Source organism: Triticum aestivum, chromosome 7D (genome assembly GCF_018294505.1).
Source record: "Triticum aestivum cultivar Chinese Spring chromosome 7D, IWGSC CS RefSeq v2.1, whole genome shotgun sequence".
Classification (NCBI taxonomy): Eukaryota; Viridiplantae; Streptophyta; class Magnoliopsida; order Poales; family Poaceae; genus Triticum; species Triticum aestivum.
In genome coordinates, this window is record NC_057814.1 from 65,025,316 (window position 1) to 65,050,297 (window position 24,982).

At 43.8% G+C, this 24,982-nt stretch overlaps 1 protein-coding gene across 6 annotated transcripts; it reads right to left on the reverse strand.

Annotated features, from left to right (window-relative positions):
- Positions 1–21,094: 21,094 nt before the first annotated feature.
- Positions 21,095–24,725, reverse strand: LOC123167590 (uncharacterized protein DKFZp434B061). 6 transcript variants are annotated; one of them, XM_044585422.1, is made up of 3 exons: positions 24,211–24,725; positions 22,519–22,697; positions 21,095–21,430 (listed from the first exon to the last, which is right to left on the reverse strand). In XM_044585422.1, the coding sequence occupies exons 1-3, from the start codon at positions 24,708–24,710 to the stop codon at positions 21,426–21,428; spliced, it is 684 nt and encodes a 227-aa protein (XP_044441357.1). In that variant the 5' UTR covers positions 24,711–24,725; the 3' UTR covers positions 21,095–21,425. The 6 variants fall into 6 exon arrangements, with proteins under 6 accessions (XP_044441357.1, XP_044441362.1, XP_044441361.1 ...); XM_044585427.1 differs by having other exon boundaries at positions 22,594–22,697; positions 24,211–24,652; XM_044585426.1 differs by having other exon boundaries at positions 22,594–22,697; positions 24,207–24,649.
- Positions 24,726–24,982: the final 257 nt, after the last annotated feature.

Sequence of the window (24,982 nt, forward strand, 5' to 3'; positions counted from 1 at the left end):
GCCCCCAATCCCACCTGCGGAGGCATCCAAAGGGCGCCGCACTTCTACCACGGCTGGCCCGGAGCGACCGCGTCGTCCAACCCAGCCCAACAGCCGCTACGCGACCCACATCTGGGACACCACTGGATAGGTTAAGAAGAAGCGAACCCCTCCTGCGTGAGGCGACGAGAAATGACTAGGCTGTAGGCGGCGGCTCTCCTCCTGAATCCCCTTTCTTCTCCTGTAGAACCCTTGAATTTTATCAGATTGTGGCATCTACTTGTATCCAGTGAATTATCCCTACCGGGAGCGTAACAAGTGGCATCAGAGTCCTTTCGATCCATCCAATTTTTCCCCCTCTCGAATCTGGCGGGTCGATTTACGTCGATCATCCAGACTCGGCACGGCAAGGCGGCAACTATGGACGATCAAGCCAAGGCTCTGGCGGATCTTACCGCGGCCATCGTCGGGCTGATGGCCAAGATCGACGGACTCCACCCCATCGTGCTCGATCTGCAGAGTTGGAAGCCCTCCATCGAGCAGTCCATGGAGGACCTGCGCCAAGAGGTGGGTACCCTCCGCACCCAGATCTGCGACAAGGCCCCGCCCATGAGCAAGGAGACGGCGCCACAGCATATTCGGCTCGCTGACCTGCCTCCCCTGCTTCCTACCACGCTGGACGCACCCCGGCCACCTTCGTCGGGCTGCTTCAAGCTGGTGGTGACCACGGTCACGGGCCCGATGGCCACGGCATCAGCACTGATCTACGGGGCAAATCGTCTGGGGAGATCCAAACCCCACGATTGCCTCCGTCCACTAGTACATCCGACCCCTTCCACTATGGCGAGCATTCGTTTTCGGGGGATCGTGGGTACCAGCGCTTGCCACCGCCGCCACGTTTCGATTTTCCCTTGTTCGATGGCACAAATCCGAAGGCCTGACATCTCAAGTGTGAGGCGTACTTTCGGGTTTGCACGTTGAGCCCAGACACTTGGGTTAGCTGTGCGGCTATGTATTTTTACAGACGGGGCTCTCACCTGGCTCCAATCCTCACAAGCCCACTTGCAGTATCAAGATTGGGGGGGTTTGCTGTCGCGATTTGCACTCAGTTCGGCCGCGAAGAATTTCAAAATATCTTGCACCAATTTAACATACTTAAGCAAACCGGCACCGTTGTTGAATATGCTAAACAGTTTACTCAAATTATGCATCATCTACTAGCACACCACACCTCTTGGGATCCTGCTTTCTTTGTAACTCAATTCATGGAAGGCTTGCAGCATGAAATTCGTTCCGCTGTCGTTTTACATCGCCCACAAACATTGGATACTGTTGTGGATCTTGCATGTTTGCAGGAGGAGGTGATGGAGGCGTTCCGCAGAGAGGACAGACAACCCGTTGTTCCGTCTGTCTCATCAGGAAATGCTCGTGCTCTGCCACGCACAGCGTTACCACTGCCTCTGCCTCCGGGCAAGCGTGGAAGCGGGATTTCAGCGGCACGCCAGGACGATCGCCGCGCCTCTGACATTAACCGATCGCCTGCCAGTGATGACAAGTTGGCAGCTCTTCGGGCGTACCGTCGGGCCAAGGGCCTCTGCTTTACCTGCGGAGAGCGATGGAGCCGAGAGCACCGGTGGGCTCCCACTGTCCAGCTCCACGTGGTGGAAGAGCTCATTGAGATGCTCCCCGCACAGCCATCCGAGACCACTGCAGGCGATACTTTGTCAAGTGATGCCGACTGATGTGTGCTGTCCAAGGAAGCCCTCGAAGGAGTGGAATCTCCAACCGCTATGCGTCTTCATGGCTGGGTTCAGCAGAGCGAAGTGCTTATGTTGGTTGATTCAGGCTCTTCACACAGTTTCGTCAGTTCAGAGTTGGCTTCACGCTTGCAAGGGGTCCAGAAAGCTCAGCGACCACTGACTGTTCGGGTGGCCAGTGGAAGGGTTTTGCACTATGAGCAAGAGATTCCATCTTGCACCTGGCGCTCTCAAGGAATTACATTCACCACCGACCTCAAGGTCCTACCACTTGGTTGCTATGATGTCATCTTGGGCATCGATTGGATCGCTCGCCATAGTCCCATGCAAGTTCATTGGTTGAAGAAGACTATGTCATTTGATTATGAGGGCGAACACATTCAGCTCGCAGGTGCTAGAGTAAACACCACTAGCTGCCATTTGATCTCGGGTGAGGAAATGCATGAGCAATTGAATCAGAAAGCTGTTGCGCGTGTGGTGCAACTCTGTGCTACGGCAGCAGCCATGGCGCAACCACCAATCCCTATAGCTATTAGAGATCTCCTGGAATAGTATGGCATGTCATTTGAAGAGCCTCGAGGGTTATCGCCGCAACGATCCTTTGATCATTCCATTCCTTTGATACCTGGTGCTCAGCCAGTCAATTTGTGGCCGTACCGACGTAGTCCTACGCCGAAGGATGAAGTGGAACGACAAGTGGCCGATATGCTGGCTCAAGGCATCAGTCAACCAAATACAAGTCCCTTCGCATCATCGGTTTTGCTGGTGCAGAAGAAAGACCTTACATGGTGGTTTTGCATGGATTACCGTCACCTCAACGCAGTCACCATCAAGAATCGTTACCCTCTCCCAGTCATTGATGACTTGTTGGACGAACTGGCGGGATCTCGGTTGTTCACCAGTTTGGATCTACGAGCTGGCTATTATCAGATTAGGATGAGACCCGAGGATGAGCATAAAACAGCCTTCAAAACGCACCATGGACACTTTGAGTTTAAGGTAATGGCAAATGGTGTCACGGGAGGACCATCAATCTTCCAAGGGGGCATGAACATAGTCTTTGCACCGTTGTTACAAAAAGGAGTGTTGGTTTTCATTGATGACATCCTAGTACACAGCAGTGATGAAGACACACATGTGCAGCTGTTGCGCCAAGTATTCCAATTGCTTGAGAAACATGGCCTGAAGATCAAACATAGCAAATGCACCTTTGCCAGCCTGCAACTCCGTTATTTGGGCCATGAGATTAGTGGAGATGGTTTGCGCACCAACGCAGAAACGTTGCAGCTGTCCAAAACTGGCCAGTCCCAACCAATGTCAAAGAGGTCCGTGGATTTCTGGGCCTAGTGGGCTACTATCGCAAATTTGTCAAGGGGTTTGCTGTTACATGTCGTCCGCTAACTAATTTACTCAAGAAAGGGGTCATTTTCAGATGGACGGAACTTGAGGATGGAGCATTTCGAGTCTTGCAGCAAGCGCTCATCTCTGCGCCTGTCTTAGCACTGCCGGATTTCAAGAAAACCTTTGAGCTGGAAACGGATGCAACTGATTTGGGCATTGGTGCAGTCTTATCCTAGGAAAAACACCCAATCGGGTTCATCAGCCGCGCTCTGGGACCCCGTAACAGAATGCTTTCCACATATGAAAAAGAAGGGTTGGCCATATTGCTGGCAGTGGATCATTGGCGTACCTATCTGCAGAATGATGAGTTCATTGTTCACACAGATCAGCGGAGCCTAATACATCTCGAAGATCAACGGCTCAGTACACCATGGCAACAGAAGATTATGGCCAAGATGCTCAGCCTGCGCTATCACATCGTTTACAGGAAAGGAGCAGACAACTGTGCCGTTGATGCTCTGTCTCGCAATCCTGGACCTCCTCAAGGAGATCTCGCAGCGATCACCATAGCAGTACCAGCCTGGTTGGAGGCAGTACAGCAAGGATACCAGGACGATCCCACTGCACAACACCTACTTGCACGATTGGCAACAAAACAAGGACCCCGGGATGGTTTTTCATTGCAAGAAGGCATCATCAGGCAACATGGACGCATCTGGTTGGGTGATAATGTAGAGCTGCAGAAGCAAGTACTCAATGTGTTGCACACGAGTGCCATTGGTGGCCACTCAGGGTTCAATGTGACTTACCGGCGAGTGCTTCGTCTCTTCACATGGCCTGGGCTTAAGCATCATGTCCAGCTCTTTGTCGAGGCGTGTCAGATATGCAAGCAAGCCAAACCATAACAGGTACGTTATCCTAGCCTCCTGGAACCATTGTCGATGCCCAGTCAAGCATGGCAAATGATTACCATGGATTTTGTGGAGGGCCTGCCTCGCTCCTCCGGCTACAACTTGATTCTGGTGGTGGTGGACAAATTATCGCATTATGCCCATTTTATTGCACTCTCCCATCCCTTCACGACATTCCAAGTGGTGCCAGCATTTGTGGCAAACATCTACAAGCTGCACGGTCTTCCTGAGTCGATTGTCTCCAATCGCGATCCAATCTTCACCAGCACACTGTGGAAAGAGCTCTTCCGGCTCACGCACACCAAGCTTCGGATGAGTACAGCGCAGCACCCGCAGACTGACGGGCAAACCGAACGCGTGAATCAATGCCTAGAGACATTCCTTCGGTGTTTCGTCCAAGCCTGTCCAACAAAATGGTATGCCTGGCTGGCCCTTGCTGAATTCTGGTATAATACCTCACCTCATGCAGCTTTGGGCATGACCCCGTTCGAGGTCCTATATGGACACGCGCCGCGGCACTTCGGTATCGTCGACCCGGTGGCCTGTGCGTCCCCGGATTTGACAGAGTGGCTTCAAGACCGAGCTCAAATGGTGGTGCTCATACGGCAACATCTGCTTCGCGCGTGCCAGCAGATGAAGGACTCCGCCGACAAACCGCGATCAGACCGCGTCTTCGCCATCAACGATTGGGTCTTCCTCAAGCTGCAGCCGTACATCCAGCGCTCAGTGGCCACTCGCGCCAATCAGAAGCTCGCCTTGCGCTACTTCGGACCGTATCAAGTACTCCAACGCATCGGTGTTGTGGCGTACAAACTCAAGCTTCTGGATTCCAGCATGGTGCATCCCGTCTTTCATGTCTCCCAGCTCTGCCAAGCCCTCCCTCCAACGGAGCGATACGTCCATTTTGCATCATGTTTTCTTACTGTTATTTATAATGTTTTCATCCATAATAATGCTTTTTGGAGTAATTCTAATGCCTTTTCTCTCATAATTTACAAGGTACACACCAAGAGGAAGAATTTCGGCAGCTAGAAATCTGGACCTGAAAAAGCTACGTCACGCCACCTATTCTGCACAACTCCAAATGAGCTGAAACTTTACGAAGATTTTTTATGGATTATTTAAGAAATATTGGAGCCAATAATCACCAGTGGGGGGCCACCAGGTGGGCACAACCCACCTGGGCGCGCTAGGCCCCCCTGGCACGCCCTGGTGGGTCGTGGCCTCCTCGGCCCACCTCTGGTGCCCATCTTTTCGTATATAAGTGATTTTGACCTAGAAAAAATATGAAGAAGACTTTCAGGATGGAGCGCCGCCGTCTCGAGACGGAACTTGGGCAGGAGCAATTTTGCCCTCCGGCGGAGCGATTCTGCCGGGGGGACTTCCCTCCCGGAGGGGAAATCATCGTCATCATCATCACCAACAACTCTCCCATCTTGGGGAGGGAAATCTCCATCAACATCTTCACCAGCACCATCTCATCTCAAACCCTAGTTCATCTCTTGTATTCAATCTTGTTACCGGAACTATAGATTGGTGGTGACTAGTAGTGTTGATTACATCTTGTAGTTCATTACTATATGGTTTATTTGGTGGAAGATTATATGTTCAGATCCATTATGCATATTAATACCCCTCTGATCATGAGCATTTTGATTAGTAGTTACTTTTGTTCTTGAGGTCACGGGATAAATCATGTTGCAAGTAATCATGTGAATTTGATATGTGTTCGATATTTTGATGGTATGTATGTTGTGATTCCCTTAGTGGTGTCATGTGAACATCGACTACATGACACTTCACCATATTTGGGCCTAAGGGAATGCATTGTGGAGTAGTAAATAGATGGTAGGTTGCGAGAGTGACGGAAACTTAAACCCCAGTTTATGCACTATTCCGTAAGGGGCCGATTGGATCCTAGAGTTTAATGCTATGGTTAGGATTTATTCTTAATACTTTTCTCGTAGTTGCGGATGCTTGCGGGAGGGTTAATCATAATTAGGAGGTTTGTTCAAGTAAGAACAGCACCTAAGCATTGGTCCACCCACATATCAAATTATCAAAGTAGCGAACACAAATCAAACCAACATGATGAAAGTGACTAGATGAAATTCCCGTGTACCCTCAAGAACACTTTGATTATTATAAGAGACCGTTTTGTCCTGTCCTTTGCCTCAAAAGGATTGGGCTACCTTGCTGCATACTTGTTACAATTATCGTTACTTGCTCGTTACAAATTATCTTGCTATCAAACTACTCGCTACTTATAGTTTCAGCACTTGCTGACATTACCTTACTGAAAACTACTTGTCATTTCCTTCTGCTCCTTGTTGGGTTCGACACTCTTACTTATCGAAAAGAGCTAAAATTGATCCCCTATACTTGTGGGTCATCAAGACTATTTTCTGGCGCCGTTGCCGGGGAGTGAAGCGCCTTTGGTAAGTGGAATTCGGTAAGGAAACATTTATATAGTGTGCTGAGATTTATTGTCACTTGTTACTATGGAAAACAATCCTTTGAGGGTTTGTTCGGGGTATCTACACCTCGTCCGGAACCACAATTAATTGCCCCTCAACCTACTGCACTTACTAAAAATATTTTATATGAAATTCCTTCGGGTATGATTGAACAACTGCTAGCTAATCCTTATGCAGGAGATGGAACCGAACATCTTGATATGCACTTGATATATGTAGAACAAATTTGTGGATGGTTCAAGCTTGCAGGTTTACCCGGAGATGAGGTGATGAAAAAGGTTTTCCCTTTATCTTTGAAGGGAACAGTATTGGCATGGTATAGGCTATGCGAGGATATTGGATCATGGAATTGGAATCGTTTGAAATTGGAGTTTCACCAAAAAAAATATCCTATGCATCTAGTTCATCGTGATCGGAATTATATATGTATATTTTGGCCTCATGAAGGAGAAAGTATCGATATAGCTTGGGGGAGGCTTAAGTCAATGTTATATTCATGCCCCAATCATGAGCTCTCAAGATAAATTATTATTTAGAACTTTTATGCTCGGCTTTCTCGTAATGATCAAACCATGCTGGATACTTCTTGTGCTGGTTCTATTATGAATAAAACTATTGAATTCCGGTGGGATCTTTTGGAAAGAATTAAACGCAACTCTGAAGATTGGGAACTCGAGGAGGTAAAGAGTCAGGTATAAAACTTAAATATGATTGTGTTAAATCCTTTATGGATACCGATGCTTTTCAAAAGTTTAGCATTAAATATGGACTTGACTCTGAGATAGTAGCCTCCTTTCGTGAATCATTTGCTACTCATGTGGAACTCCCTAAAGAGAAGTGGTTTAAATATCACCCACCTATTAAATATGAAATTAAAGAACCGGTACCGGTTAAAGAAGAAACTTTACTTTATAATGTTGATCCAGTTGTTCCTACTGCTTATATTGAGAAACCACCTTTTCCTGTTAGGATAAAGGAACATGCTAAAGTTTCAACTGTGGTTAACAAAAGCTATGTTAGAACACCTAAACCTGATGAACAAATTAGAGTTGAACCTAATATTGCTATGGTTAAAGATCTCTTAGAAGAAGATGTGGATGGCCATGTTATCTACTTCTGTGCAGAAGCTGCTAGAATTGCCAAACCCGAAAAAAGGGATAAAAATAGACCCGTTGTTGGCCTACCTGTCATTTCAGTTAAAATAGGAGATCACTGTTATCATGGTTTATGTGACATGGGTGCTAGTGTGAGTGCTATTCCTCACTCCTTATATCAAGAAATTATGAAAGACATAGCACCTGTTGAGATAGAAAACATAGATGTTACTATTAAACTTGCCAATAGAGATACCATATCACCAATTGGGATTGTTAGAGATGTTGAAGTATTGTGTGGGAAAGTAAAATACCCTACTGATTTTCTTGTTCTTGGTTCCCCACAAGATGACTTCTGTCCCATTATCTTTGGTAGACCTTTCTTGAACACAGTTAATGCTAAGATAGATTGCAAGAAACAAGCTGTGGGTGTTAGCTTTGGTGATGAGTCTCATGAGTTTAATTTTTCCAAGTTTAGTAGAAATCATCATGAAAAATAATTGCCTAGTAAGGATGAAATAATTGGTATTTCTTCTATTGTTGTGCCACCTACTGATCCTTTAGAACAATACTTGCTAGAGCATGAAAATGATTTACATATGCATGAATGAAATGAAATAGATAAGATTTTCTTTGAACAACATCCTCTACTTAAACACAATTTGCCTATTGAAACTCTAGGAGGTCCTCCTCCACCCAAAGGTGATCATGTGTTTGAATTAAAACAATTGCCAGACACTTTGAAATATGCTTATCTTGATGAAAAGAAGATATATCCTGTTATTATTAGTGCTAACCTTTCAGAACATGAAGAAGAAAGATTATTGAAAGTTCTAAGGAAGCACCGAGATGCTATTGGATATACTCTTGATGATTTAAAGGGCATTAGTCCCACTCTATGTCAGCACAAAAGTAATATGGAACCTGATGCTAAACCAGTTGTTGATCATCAACGTCGGTTAAACCCAAAGATGAAAGAGGTGGTAAGAACAAAAATATTAAAACTTCTGGAAGCAGGTATAATCTATCCCAGAGCTGATAGTAGATGGGTAAGTCCTGTTCATTTTGTCCCTAAGAAAGGAGGTATTACTGTTGTTCCTAATGATAAGAATGAACTTATTCCACAAAGAATTGTTACAGGCTATAGAATGGTAATTGATTTTAGAAAATTAAACAAAGCTACTAGAAAAGATCATTACCCGGCCCCTTGCCTTTTATTGATCAAATGCCTGAAAGATTATCTAAGCACACACACTTTTGCTTCCTTGATGGATATTCCGGCTTTTCACAAATACCTGTTTCTCAACCTGATCAAGAAAAGACTACTTTTACTTGTCCTTTTGGAACTTATGCTTATAGACGTATGCCTTTTGGTTTATGTAATGCACCTGCTACCTTTCAAAGATGCATGATGGCTATATTCTCTGACTTTTGTGAAAAGATTGTTGAAGTTTTCATGGATGACTTCTCTGTTTATGGGAAGTATTTTGATGATTGTTTAAGCAATCTTGATCGAGTTTTGTAGAGATGTGAACAAACAAATCTTGTCTTGAATTGGGAGAAGTGCCACTTTATGGTTAATGAAGGCATTGTCTTGGGTCATAAATTTTTTGAAAGAGGTATTGAAGTGGACCAAGCTAAGGTTGATGCAATTGAGAAAATGCCATGTCCTAAGGACATAAAAGGTATTCGTAGTTTCCTAGGTCATGCTGGTTTCTATAGGAGGTTTATTAAAGACTTCTCTAAAATTTCTAGGCCTCTCACTAATCTTTGCAAAAGGATATCCCTTTTGTTTTTTATGATGATTGTGTAGAATCCTTTGAAACACTCAAGAAAGCTTTAATCTCTGCACCTATTGTTCAACCACCTGATTGGAACTTGCCTTTTGAAATTATGCGTGATGCTAGTGATTATGTTGTTGGTGCTGTTCTAGGACAAAGAGTTGATAAGAAATTGAATGTTATTCATTATGCTAGTAAAACTCTAGACAGTGCTCAAAGAAATTATGCTACTACTGAAAAAGAATTCTTAGCAGTGGTGTTCGCTTGTGACAAGTTTGGACCTTATATTGTTGATTATAAAGTAACTGTTCACACAAACCATGCTGCTATTAAATATCTTATGGAAAAGAAAGATGCTAAACCTAGACTTATTCGTTGGGTTCTCTTGTTCCAAGAATTTGATTTGCATATTATTGATAAAAAAGGAGCTGAGAACCCCGTAGCTGATAACTTGTCTAGGCTTGAAAATGTGCTTGATGACCCACTCCCTATTGATGATAGTTTTCCTGACGAGCATTTAGCTACAATAAATGTTGCTAATAATACTCCTTGGTATGCTGACTATGCTAATTACATTGTTGCTAAATATTTGCCACCTAGCTTTACTTACCAACAAAAGAAAAAATTCTTCTATGATTTAAGACATTACTTTTGGGATGACCCACATCTTTATAAAGGAGTAGATGGTATTATTAGACGTTGTGTACCTGATCATGAACAGGGACAAATCCTACGGAAATGTCACTCCGAACCGTATGGAGGGCATCATGCTGGAGATAGAACTGCTCACAAGGTATTGCAATCTGGATTTTATTGGCCTACTCTCTTCAAGGATGCTCGTAAGTATGTCTCATCTTGTGATGAATGCCAGAGAATAGGTAATATTGGTAAGCGTCAAGAAATGCCTATGAACTATTCTCTTGTTGTTGAACCATTTGATGTTTGGGGATTTGACTATACACACATTTTGGTTGTTGTTGATTATGTTACTAAATGGGTAGAAGCTATTCCAACTAGTAGTGCTAATCACAACACCTCTATTAAAATGCTTAAGGAAGTTATTTTCCCAATGTTTGGAGTCCCTAGATATTTAATGACTGATGGTGGTTCACACTTTATTCATGGTGCTTTTCGTAAAATGCTTGCCAAGTATGATGTTAACCATAGAATTGCATCACTCTATCATCCTCAGTCTAGTGGTCAATTTGAGCTTAGCAATAGAGAAATAAAATTAATTTTGCAAAAGACTGTCAATAGGTCCAGGAAGAATTGGTCTAAGAAATTAGATGATGCACTTTGGGCTTATAGAACAGCATATAAAATCCTATGGGTATGTCTCCTTATAAAATGGTTTATGGAAAAGCTTGTCACTTGCCTCTTGAGTTAGAACATAAAGCATACTGGGCAGTTAAGGAACTCAACTATGATTTCAAACTTGCTGGTGAAAAGAGGTTATTTGATATAAGCTCATTAGATGAATGGAGAACCCAAGCTTATGAAAATGCAAAGTTATTCAAAGAAAAAGTTAAAAGATGGCATGACAAAAGGATCCAAAAGCATGAGTTTAAAGTAGGAGAATATGTTCTTCTGTACAACTCTCGTTTCAGATTCTTTGCAGGAAAGCTCCTCTTGAAATGGGAAGGCCCATATGTTATCGAGGAGGTTTACCGGTCTGGAGCCATCAAAATAAATAATTTTGAAGGCACTAACCCGAAGGTTGTCAACTGGCAACGAATAAAGCATTATATCTCAGGTACGCCTATTAATGTTGAAAGCAATATTGTCCAAACTTTGACACCGGAAGAACACATAAAAGAGTCCTTCCGGAACACTCCAGAATCGTCAAAATAAGGAGGTACGTGATATAGTAAGTAAACGGACTCCGAAAAATCCACAAAAATATTTTCTGTCAGTTTTGGAATATTTTAGAATTTTAGAAATAAAGAAACTTCCAGGAAGCGTCCCCTGGTGGGCACAAGACACCAGGGCGCGCCAGGCATGCCTGGCGCGCCCAGGTGGGTTGTGCCCACCTGGGGCACCTTCCAGACTCCGTTTTTCTTCTGTATACTTGCCCTGCAAGATAAAAATTCTATATATACTTCCCGAACCTGTTAACCACCATATCGCAAAGAAATCCTCTGTTCTCTTTTCTTGTTGTTTCTGGTCAGATTTATCAAGCCACGCATCATGTCTTCCTGCTCCTCCAACAACATGGAAGAAGATGCTTGGCTGATGAAGATCAAGACGAAGAGGGAGGAGCCTACGGATGCCGTCAAGGGAGGATCTCTTGACCCTTAAGGACAAGATCGCTTCATCACCTTCTTCACCATTAAAGGAGAACTGAGTATCGGGTATGGGCACTCCCCTTGGCTTCCCCCAAGCTTGGGGGAGGTGCCCCGGTATCGTATCATCCCACTATCTTTTTACTTTTACTTATCTTAGTTCAATCTTTGGCTTAGATGAATAAAGTTTAGTTCAATCTTTTCTTCTTTGAGAGTTTGCTTAGTGATCTATCATTGTTATCGTGTGCAAGTTATATAATAAAGCTAGTTTGAATTTTTACTTTCTTTACTTTCATGTTAGAAATAAAGAAAGGAAAAAGAGAAAGAAAGCAAACAAAAGAAAGGAAATAAATCAATAAGATCATATACTAATCCTATGGTAGGTGATAGCACCACATAAGGAAAAGTATAAGTAAGAAAATTTTATTAGAGATTGACAAACATAGCATTGGTCGGTGATGCAACTCATGAAAGAATTAATAAGGGAAGGGAAGATTCACATATAAATATACTATCCTAGAAATCTTATTTGATTGTGAGCCCTCATCAAAATATTATATGCCAAAATTGTTGACGTTGGACAAGGAAGACAACGTAATGGTTTATGTATGTTTATATTCACATAGAAGTCATATTTTCATAGATCCTTTAACATGTGATGCTTGCCCCCTATCTTTGCTAGCCAAAAATTCCGCACTAAGTAGAGATACTACTTGTGCATCCAAAAACCCACCATACCTACCTAGGGATGGAACAAGATCCCTCAAGTAAGTTGTCATCGGTGCAAAAAGGCAATAAAAATTGCTTTTAAATATGTGAGATCTTTTAGTGTAATAGAAAATTGAGCGTTGCACGAACTTGGATGACAAAGAATAAAAGCGACAGACTGCATAATAAAGGTTGTCATCCTAAGGGGCAATGTAACGTGATGATCTTTTGCACTAAGGGGTTGAGCGTTGCACGAACTTGGACGATCTTGCAACCTCTGCTTCCCTCTGCGAAGGGCCTATCTTTTATGTATTTACTTTTATGCAAAGAGTCAAAGTTTTCCTTCTATTCCTTTTATTTTTCTCTTTTGGCAAGTATCATGTGGTGAGGAAAGATCTAGACACATATGTCCAGTTGAATATAGATAGCATGAGTTATTATTGTTGACATCACCCTTGAGGTGAGTATGTTGGGAGGCGAAACTATAAGCCCCTATCTTTCTATGTGTCCGGTTGAAACGTTTTGCTCATGTGTACAAGGTGAGTGTTAGCAATCATAGAACACTATATGATGGTTGAGTATGTGGACTTGCCTAAAGGCTCCGACACGTGACCCTTCCTGAAAAGATGATGAATTCTAGTTGCAAAGTTGACTGAGAACATAGTTTGTTGGTTTGTAATAGAGTTTTTGCTTTATACCTCGATTATGTGATGAACTGTTACTTATTCATGGGAAGTGTATGATCAAAATATTATGATAAAAGTCTTATGTTTAAATTTTGTTGCTGTTATAATAATCAACATGATGCTTCTATGTCCTTATTTTGTTTTTATCGACACCTCTCTCTCAAAGCATGTGGACATGTTTTTTGATTCCGGTTTTCGCTTGAGGACAAGCGAGGTCTAAGCTTGGGGGAGTTGATACATCCATTTTGCATCATGTTTTCATACTATTATTTATAATGTTTTCATCCATAATAATGCTTTGTGGAGTAATTCTAATGCCTTTTCTCTCATAATTTGCAAGGTACACACCAAGAGGGAGAATTCCGGCAGCTAGAAATCTCGACCTGAAAAATCTACGTCAGGCCACCTATTCTGCACAACTCCAAATGAGCTGAAACTTTACGGAGATTTTTTATGGATTATTTAAGAAATATTGGAGCCAATGATCACCAGAGGGGGCACCAGGTGGGCACAACCCGCCTGGGCGCGCCAGGCCCCCCTGGCGCGCCCTGGTGGGTTGTGGCCTCCTCGGCCCACCTCCGGTGCCTATCTTCTGGTATATAAGTAATTTTGACCTAGAAAAAATATGAAGAAGACTTTCGGGACGGAGCGCCACCGTCTCGAGGCAGAACTTGGGCAGGAGCACTTTTTTCCTCCGACGGAGCGATTCTGCCAGGGGAACTTCCCTCCCGGAGGGGGAAATCATCGTCATCATCATCACCAACAACTCTCCCATCTTGGGGAGGGCAATCTCCATCAACATCTTCACCAGCACCATCTCATCTCAAACACTAGTTCATCTCTTGTATTCAATCTTGTTACCGGAACTATAGATTGGTGCTAGGGGGTGACTAGTAGTGTTGATTACATCTTGTAGTTCATTACTATATGGTTTATTTGGTGGAAGATTATATGTTCAGATCCATTATGCATATTAATACCCCTCTGATCATGAGCATGTTGATTATTTGTGAGTAGTTACTTTTGTTCTTGAGGTCACGGGATAAATCATTTTGCAAGTAATCATGTGAATTTGATATGTGTTCGATATTTTGATGGTATGTATGTTGTGATTCCCTTAGTGGTGTCATGTGAACGTCAACTACATGACACTTCACCATATTTGTGTTGGGGAACGTAGTAATTTCAAAAAAAAATCCTACGCACACGCAACATCATGGTGATGCATAGAAACGAGAGGGGAGAGTGTGTCCACGTACCCTCGTAGACCGAAAGCGGAAGCGTTAGCACACGCGGTTGATGTAGTCGTACGTCTTCACGATCCGACCGATCAAGTACCGAACGTACGGCACCTCCGAGTTCTGCACACGTTCAACTCGATGACGTCCCTCGAACTCCGATCCAGCCGAGCTTTGAGGGGGAGTTCGATCAGCACGACGGCGTGGTGACGGTGATGATGTTGCTACCGACGCAGGGCTTCGCCTAAGCACCGCCAGGATATGATCAAGGTGGATTATGGTGGAGGGGGGCACCGCACACGGCTAAGAGATCAAGAGATCAATTTTTGTGTCCATGGGGTGCCCCCCTCCTCCGTATATAAAGGGGGAGGAGAGGGCCGGCCAAGGGGAGGAGGCGCGCCCAAGGGGGGAGTCCTACTCCCACCGGGAGTAGGACTCCTCCTTTTCCTATTTGGAGAGGGGGAGGGAAGGAAGAGGAAGGAGGGAGGAAGGAAAGGGGGCCAGCCCCCTTCCCAATTCGGATTGGGCTTGGGGGAGGCGCCCCCTCCCTTGCTCCTTTCCCCTCCTTTCCACTAAAGCCCATTAAGGCCCATATACCTCCCGGGGGGTTCCGATAACCTCCCGGTGCTCTGGTATTATCCTGATCTCACCCGGAACCATTCCGGTGTCCAAATATAGTCGTCCAATATATCGATCTTTATGTCTCGACCATTTCGAGACTCCTCGTCATGTCCGTGATCACATCCAGGACTCCGAACTACCTTCGGTACATCAAAACACATAAACTCATAATATAACTGTCATCGAACTTTAAGCGTGCGGACCCTACGGGTTCGAGAACTATGTAGACATGACCGAGACACGTCTCCGGTCAATAACCAATAGCGGAACCTAGATGCTCATATTGGCTCCCACATATTCTACGAAGATCTTTATCGGTCAAACCGCATAACAACATACGTTGTTCCCTTTGTCATCGGTATGTTACTTGCCCGAGATTCGATCGTCGGTATCTCAATACCTAGTTCAATCTCGTTACCGGCAAGTCTCTTTACTCGTTCTGTAATACATCATCCCGCAACTAACTCATTAGTTACAATGCTTGCAAGGCTTATAGTGATGTGCATTACCGAGTGGACCCAGAGATACCTCTCTGACAATCGGAGTGACAAATCCTAATCTCAAAATACGCCAACCCAACAAGTACCTTCGAAGACACCTGTAGAGCACCTTTATAATCACCCAGTTACGTTATGACGTTTCGTAGCACACAAAGTGTTCCTCCGGTAAACAGGAGTTGCATAATCTCATAGTCATAGGAACTTGTATAAGTCATGAAGAAAGCAATAGCAGAATACTAAACGATCAAGTGCTAAGCTAACGGAATGGGTCAAGTCAATCACATCATTCTCCTAATGATGTGATCCCGTTAATCAAATGGCAACTCATGTCTATGGCTAGGAAACATAACCATCTTTGATCAACGAGCTAGTCAGGTAGAGGCATACTAGTGACACTCTGTTTGTCTATGTATTCACACAAGTATTATGTTTCCAGTTAATACAATTCTAGCATGAATAATAAACATTTATCATGATATAAGGAAATAAATAATAACTTTACTATTGCCTCTAGGGCATATTTCCTTCAGTCTCCCACTTGCACTAGAGTCAATAATCTAGATTACACAGTAATGATTCTAACACCCATGGAGCCTTGGTGCTGATCATGTTTTGCTCGTGGAAGAGGCTTAGTCAACGGGTCTACAACATTCAGATCCGTATGTATTTTGCAAATCTCTATGTCTCCCACCTGGACTTGATCCCGGATGGAGTTGAAGCGTCTCTTGATGTGCTTGGTTCTCTTGTGAAATCTGGATTCCTTTGCCAATGCAATTGCACCAGTATTGTCACAAAAGATTTTCATTCGACCAGATGCACTAGCTATGACACCTAGATCGGATATGAACTCCTTCATCCAGACTCCTTCATTTGCTGCTTCCGAAGCAGCTATGTACTCCGCTTCACATGTAGATCCCGCTACGACGCTTTGTTTAGAACTGCACCAACTGACAGCTCCACCGTTCAATATAAACACGTATCCGGTTTGTGATTTAGAATCGTCTGGATCAGTGTCAAAGCTTGCATCAACGTAACCATTTACGACGAGCTCTTTGTCACCTCCATAAACGAGAAACATATCCTTAGTCCTTTTCAGGTATTTCAGGATGTTCTTGACCGTTGTCCAGTGATCCACTCCTGGATTACTTTGGTACCTCATTGCTAAACTAATAGCAAGGCACACATCAGGTCTGGTACACAGCATTGCATACATGATAGAGCCTATGGCTGAAGCATAGGGAACATCTTTCATTTTCTCTCTATCTTCTGCAGTGGTCGGGCATTGAGTCTTACTCAACTTCACACCTTGTAACACAGGCAAGAACCCTTTCTTTGCTTGATCCATTTTGAACTTCTTCAAAACTTTGTCAAGGTATGTGCTTTGTGAAAGTCCAATTAAGCGTCTTGATCTATCTCTATAGATCTTGATGCCCAATATATAAGCAGCTTCACCGAGGTCCTTCATTGAAAAACTCTTATTCAAATATCCTTTTATGCTATCCAGAAATTCTATATCATTTCCAATCAACAATATGTCATCCACATATAATATTAGAAATGCTACAGAGCTCCCACTCACTTTCTTGTAAATACAGGCTTCTCCAAAAGTCTGTATAAAACCATATGCTTTGATCACACTATCAAAACGTTTATTCCAACTCCGAGAGGCTTGCACCAGTCCATAAATGGATCGCTGGAGCTTGCACACTTTGTTAGGTCCCTTTGGATCGACAAAACCTTCTGGTTGCATCATATACAACTCTTCTTCCAGAAATCCATTCAGGAATGCAGTTTTGACATCCATTTGCCAAATTTCATAATCATAAAATGCAACAATTGCTAACATGATTCGGACAGACTTAAGCATCGCTACGGGTGAGAAGGTCTCATCGTAGTCAATCCCTTGAACTTGTCGAAAACCTTTTGCAACAAGTCGAGCTTTATAGACGGTAACATTACCGTCAGCATCAGTCTTCTTCTTGAAGATACATTTATTCTTGATGGCTTGCCGATCATCGGGCAAGTCAACCAAAGTCCATACTTTGTTCTCATACATGGATCCCATCTCAGATTTCATGGCCTCAAGCCATTTTGCGGAATCTGGGCTCACCATTGCTTCTTCATAGTTCGTAGGTTCGTCATGGTCTAGTAACGTAACCTCCAGAACAGGATTACCGTACCACTCTGGTGCGGATCTTACTCTGGTTGACCTACGAGGTTCAGTAACAACTTGATCTGAAGTTTCATGATCATCATTAACTTCCTCACTAATTGGTGTAGACGTCACAGGAACCGGTTTCTGTGATGAACTACTTTCCAATAAGGGAGCAGGTACTGTTACCTCATCAAGTTCTACTTTCCTCCCACTCACTTCTTTTGAGAGAAACTCCTTCTCTAGAAAGGATCCATTCTTAGCAACGAATGTCTTGCCTTCGGATCTGTGATAGAAGGTGTACCCAACAGTTTCCTTTGGGTATCCTATGAAGACACATTTCTCCGATTTGGGTTCGAGCTTATCAGGTTGAAGCTTTTTCACATAAGCATCGCAGCCCCAAACTTTAAGAAATGACAACTTTGGTTTCTTGCCAAACCACAGTTCATAAGGCGGCATCTCAACGGATTTTGATGTGCGGCCGTCTCTAAAGCATAACCCCAAAATGATAGCGGTAAATCAGTAAGAGACATCATAGATCGCACCATATCTAGTAAAGTACGATTACGACGTTCGGACACACCATTACGCTGTGGTGTTCCGGGTGGCGTGAGTTGCGAAACTATTGCTCATTGTTTCAAATGTAGACCAAACTCGTAACTCAAATATTCTCCTCCACGATCAGATCGTAGAAACTTAATTTTCTTGTTACGATGATTTTCAACTTCACTCTGAAATTCTTTGAACTTTTCAAATGTTTCAGACTTATGTTTCATTAAGTAGATATACCCATATCTGCTTAAATCATCTGTGAAGGTGAGAAAATAACGATACCCGCCGCGAGCCTCAACATTCATTGAACCACATACATCAGTATGTATGATTTCCAACAAAGCAGTTGCTCGCTCCATAGTTCCGGAGAACGGCGTTTTAGTCATCTTGCCCATAAGGCATGGTTCGCAAGTACCAAGTGATTCATAATCAAGTGATTCCAAAAGTCCATCAGTATGGAGTTTCTTCATACGCTTTACACCAATATGACCCAAAAGGCGGTGCCACAAATAAGTTGCACTATCATTATCAACTCTGCATCTTTTGGCTCAACATTATGAATATGTGTATCACTACTATCGAGATTCAACAAAAATAGACCACTCTTCAAGGGTGCATGACCATAAAAGATATTACTCATATAAATAGAACAACCATTATTCTCAGATTTAAATGAATAACCGTCTCGCATCAAACAAGATCCAGATATAATGTTCATGCTCAACGCTGGCACCAAATAACAATTATTTGGGTCTAAAACTAATCCCGAAGGTAGATGTAGAGGTAGCGTGCCGACGGCGATCACATCGACTTTGGAACCATTTCCCACGCGCATCGTCACCTCGTCCTTAGCCAGTCTTCGCTTAATCCGTAGTCCCTGTTTTGAGTTGCAAATATTAGCAACGGAACCAGTATCAAATACCCAGGTGCTACTGCAAGCTCTGGTAAGATACACATCAATAACATGTATATCACATATACCTTTGTTCACCTTGCCATCCTCCTTATCCGCCAAATACTTGGGGCAGTTCCACTTCCAGTGACCAGTCTGCTTGCAATAGAAGCACTCAGTCTCAGGCTTAGGTCCAGACTTGGGTTTTTTCTCTTGAGCAGCAACTTGTTTGCTGTTCTTTTGAAGTTCCCCTTCTTCTTCCCTTTGCCCTTTTTCTTGAAACTGGTGGTCTTGTTGACCATCAACACTTGATGCTCCTTCTTGATTTCTACCTCCGCAGCCTTTAGCATTGCGAAGAGCTCGGGAATCGTCTTATCCATTCCTTGCATGTTATAGTTCATCATGAAGCTCTTGTAGCTTGGTGGCAGTGATTGAAGAATTCTGTCAATGACGCTATCATCCGAAAGATTAACTCCCAGTTGAATCAAGTGATTGTTATACGCAGACATTCTGAGTATATGCTCACTGATAGAACTATTCTCCTCCATCTTGCAGCTGTAGAACTTATTGCAGACTTCATATCTCTCAATCCGGGCATTTGCTTGAAATATTAACTTCAACTCCTGGAACATCTCGTATGCTCCATGACGTTCAAAACGTCGTTGAAGTCCCGGTTCTAAGCCGTAAAGCAAGGCACACTGAACTATCGAGTAGTCATCAGCTTTGCTCTGCCAGACGTTCATAACATCTAGTGTTGCTCCTGCAGCAGGTTTGGCACCTAGCGGTGCTTCCAGGACGTAATTCTCCTATGCAGCAATGAGGATAATCCTCAAGTTACGGACCCAGTCCGTGTAATTGCTACCATCATCTTTCAACTTTGTTTTATCAAGGAACGCATTAAAATTCAACGGAACAACAGCACGAGCCATCTATCTACAATAACACACACATGCAAAATACTATCAGGTACTAAGTCCATGATAAATTAAAGTTTAATTAATCATATTACTTAAGAACTCCCACTTAGATAGACATCCCTCTAATCATCTAAGTGATCACGTGATCCAAATCAACTAAACCATGTCCGATCATCACGTGAGATGGAGTAGTTTTCAATGGTGAACATCACTATGTTGATCATATCTATTATATGATTCACGCTCGACCTTTCGGTCTCAGTGTTCCGAGGCCATATCTGCATATGCTAGGCTCGTCAAGTTTAACCTGAGTATTCTGCGTGTGCAAAACTGGTTTGCACCCGTTGTAGATGGACGTAGAGCTTATCACACCCGATCATCACGTGGTGTCTCGGCACGACGAACTTTGGCAATGGTGCATACTCAGGGAGAACACTTTTATCTTGAAATTTAGTGAGAGATCATCTTATAATGCTACCGTCTATCAAAGCAAAATAAGATGCATAAAAGATAAACATCACATGCAATCAATATAAGTGATATCATATGGCCATCATCATCTTGTGCTTGTGATCACTACAAGAAATACAGCCAATTATGACTCCCCATTTTGGTCATTAATTTGTCATTGTTTTCGTTTATTGACCTTTTTTTTACCAAATTTGGAAGGTCAACAGTTGACCGTCAAGAACGAACAAACGTGACCTTCTCTGGAGTTTTGGTCATGGCCGCCCAAGACCAAAATTTTGGTCGTCAAATCTTTGACGAAAATTATGGTCACTACTAATGAGCCTAGACCACGTAGGATCTGATGTGGCCGAGCCAACGTGGCACATGCGATGACATGGATGCCATGTAGGATTGGTCCAAATCAGTTATTTTAATGGGTTGAGCCCAATAATTCAGCCCACTTTTAAATTTACTTTTGGGCCACAAGCATGGGCTGAGCCCAACAGATCAGTTCTTTGGCTGTGGTGTGCAACCCATTTATTTAATCCATCATTAACTAAGCCAGCCCTTTTATCTACCCAACAAAAACATTTTGATTTTTTTTCATAAAAAAAACTATGTATGGCCTTGAAACGGTCCAACCCACACACACAATTTAGTTTTTTCAATCCAGCCCTTATTGAAGGGTGACCAACAACAACCAACAATATCTCAAAAACAAAAATACATTGGGCAATTTGGCAGTCAGCCAACACATGAGAATATAATGATGATAATAATAATATAATTCTCCAGGATTTCAATAAGTTAGGCCCAGCAGTATCATTACGCCATAGGTTCATAAGATGCACCAACCAATATAACACAACCAGTAGCTTAGTATTATTACCCCATGTTCATAAGATGGCACATGTCCATATTGTGCACTAGTAACCAGTAACATAAGATGGCACCAATCAAAACAACACAGCCAGTGAGGGAATCTGCTGGAGGGCCATTCTTTAGTGAGAAAAGGTCAGCAACAACAGCAACACCACTCTTTGGTTCTTCACCTTCTGGTACCTCTTGTTCCATAGCACTTTCCATGTTAGCCTGACATTTAAAGAAAGATGTACACATGAGCAGAGTACTATGTCCATCAATATATTGCAGTTGGTTCTGAATGACTAGGAAACTTTATAAGCAAACTATTCAAGAATAGATGTCCTAGTAGCAGAATTCAAGAAGCTAACATCATGATACTAATACAACACCTGAAATTTTGAAAGAAAGACTGGCAAATCTAAACTGCACACGACGCACACCCGCGGCCCGGGAGGTAGCTGCTGCACGAGGATAGCTACAGTGCGGTGCACTGTTTGCTCAATACAGACTAGCAGTGATTGCTACATGGGATGGCCAGCACATGCTTTTGTATATATCTCTGGAATAGAATGTTGACAAAATAATAATCCAGTCTACATGCTACTAATTAAGTAGTAGTTATTTGAAAAGTTTGTAGCAGGCAAGCAGAACAAATCAATCTTGGCAATTACAATTTTTTTGCAGGTTACTATTAGCTACATGAAATAAGCATGGCACCAAGTTTACTAAACAGGTAAGCATGCAAAACAAACCATTGTCGAAATTTAAATCGGGCACGTAGCTTAAATGGGAACATGTAGCAGACAAGAACGTAGTACGTTTCAGGAGCACATATGTTGTTTCTTTAGTACAATATATAGTATCAAATAAATCCACTGCAACAAGTCCTAATCATTTCATTCAGATCATATATGAAATGACACGAGTTTCTCCATTCTAAAAGCTAGTAAGATAGATGCTTCAGGCAATCACTAGACAAATAATCAGAGAGTATACAACGCTCTCTCTTAATTACCAGTGTCCAACAACAAAGCAATGCCTGTTGGACTGCGACAGGGATTGAAATTGACTGAATACCGTCACATTTTGAGTACCAAAATTATGTGCAATGCGATTAGGAAAGGAAACATAGCAGCCATGAAACAGAGGACTGGGACAAACAAACAAACTATAACAAAACATGAATCATATACTCTACTACTTTGAACGAACCATCTCTATCAGATCCTCGAGCAGAAATCATATAATGCGATCAAGTGTAGCAAGGACGAGGTAAACAAGCCACATCAAGACGGTAGAGAATACTAGAAACTTACTATCGCTTGAGCTAACCCCTCCGCTTGGAGTGGCTGTGTCCTTAAAGAGAGGGCAGTGGCAGGAGATGCACCCACCTTGTTGGTGTAGATGGCCCAGTTGATGAAGAGCTCTGACAGCATGGCTCCGAGCAGCCCGAAGAGCGCACCGGAGGCACAACTCCACAGAGAACAACACTTGACTGAAACAGCAAGAAATCGTCAGCCTCTACCCTCTAGTCTGGTACCACATCCCCACAAAATCATGCAGGCCAAAGTCACAAGCACGAAAGCAGGTTACAGCCAGGATCTATGATAATTTTCTACGATGCACTGGTATTGCTGGATAACTCATCGAGCAAGACAAAATATAGACACAGGATCTGATGATGATACAACACGGGCGACCACAATGATGAAAGGAGCAACCATTCCTTAGCAGCAAGCATAACTGGAAAAGATATTGAGGATTTTCCAGTAGCAAACATTGACAGATTGCTGCTAGTGCATACTAGTATGATTCACACCAGAGCAACCATCCAATTCGATGAGCACATAAAAGTAATTTAAGTTGGCAAAGATCCCCCCTCCCCAACCCCAAATCTACACGAACAGAAGAGCTACACTGCGTCAACGGACACAACCGAGCTGACATGCAGTAAGACCAAAGCAGAGGCATACATGCAGTTAGTTGCCGGCAAGAGGATTGTTCCTGCTAGCTGCTGCTGCCACAGAACGCATGACACATTAGTTGCAATACAAGCTATGGATCTGGATTCTGGACTGAGATCCAACACGACGTACGTACAGTGAAGTGCAGATACGCAACTAGCAGGAAATCCACGAACCTAGATGGTACTCAAGAGCAACTAGAGGGATATCAGCATCAACGAACAATTGAAGAAAGAAAGCAAAAGGTAAAATTGCGCCACTTGAAGAATAACTCACCGAAATGATCGGATGACCAACAAAATCCCATGTACATGCTTCGAATAATTGCAAAACGGTACAAATTGCAATAATGATGCCCAAAAGGTTTTACATGACTGAATAAATTCCACCCCAAAAGGCAGTGGTACATTGCACTGTGGTTAGCAAGAGCATATATATATTTAGGCAGGGGCAGAGAAAGTGTCATCTGCTTTCAGGCCACTGAGCACCAAGAGCAGAGCACAAAAAAGCCTTTGGAGAGGGTTTTAGGGAGGGGATACAATTCCTAGGGCCACCAAAGTGCGAAAAGCAAAGGCGGCCTCCATCTTTTCTGGTTAAAAAATCGGCTGGGAGACCCTCGCAAGAACCAGATTCGGTTTGGCACTAGCAGCAACAGCAACATGGCCATGGCCCATGGCAGCCCCCCTCCTCGGAGCTGCTAGTTCCAGTTCACACCAAGCAAGACTCGTTCATTCATTCAACCAGTCGGTCAGTACTAGGAGTAGTAAATCCTAGAGCAGATAGTCATCAGTCGTCACTGAAAGCAACAGGAGCGAGCAAGCGCTTCACAGTCAGCAAGACTCATTCATCAATTCATTCATTACTACTAGCAGTAAATCCTATGGCAAGAATCATCAAGTGCGGATCGCGCCCGGAACCCTAGCCCAAGACGCGCGGGACGGACCAGACGAGACGGAGTCGCACCGCATCGCATCCACGAGGAGCCGTCTCGCGCCGGGGCGGGAGGAGGGAGGGAGGGGGACGGGGCGGGGGCGTTATACCTACGTTCTCGGCGGCCTTCTCCTCCTCGCCGAGCACCTTGCCGGAGGAGCGGTGCCTAGTCTGCACGAACGGCGCCACCGCCCTGCCCCGGGCCCTTGTTGCCGCCCTCGCCGCCGCCGGCCAGCTCGACAGGGCGTCGCGCATCGAAGCACGCATGCACGCGCCAGCGAGCAAGCCAGCCGCGACGCTGTTGTCGCTGGGGTAGGGTTAGGGTTCCATCGGTGGAGGCTTGGGGTGGCGATGCGGTGAGGAAGGGAGGGGGTCCGGGTGGCGATGCGGTGAGGAAGGGCGTGGGGGAGGCCATGGATGCGAGGGCTCGCCGGTGGAGCTGATGGGGATGCGGCGGCGGCGGCGATCTGGAAGGGGAAGGGAGGAGGGGTGGAGACAGAGAGGGGTTTGCGGCGGGGTGGAGCTGATGAATGATTTTTTTTTAGGGGTGGATGGGTGGATGGATGTGGTATGAGGAGATAGATGGATGGATGGATGGATCTGTGCCATGTCATCGATCCATGGCACAAACGTCTCCACCAATGAGAATTAAGCGCAGGTAATTGTGTTTCTTCTTTTGTTTCTCTTATTTTTTTCACCAATGTAACGAACCTATCAAATATTTATTGCAAAATGGCATCATTTTTTCAAAAATATTAGACCATATTTATGTCCAATTAACCAGGTGCTTGTGTGTTAAAAACTTTTTATCAGCCTCCCATCAAATTGACAAATTTCTGCCGATTCAGCAGAAAACAAGTCAAATTTGAACTACAACCGTCACATA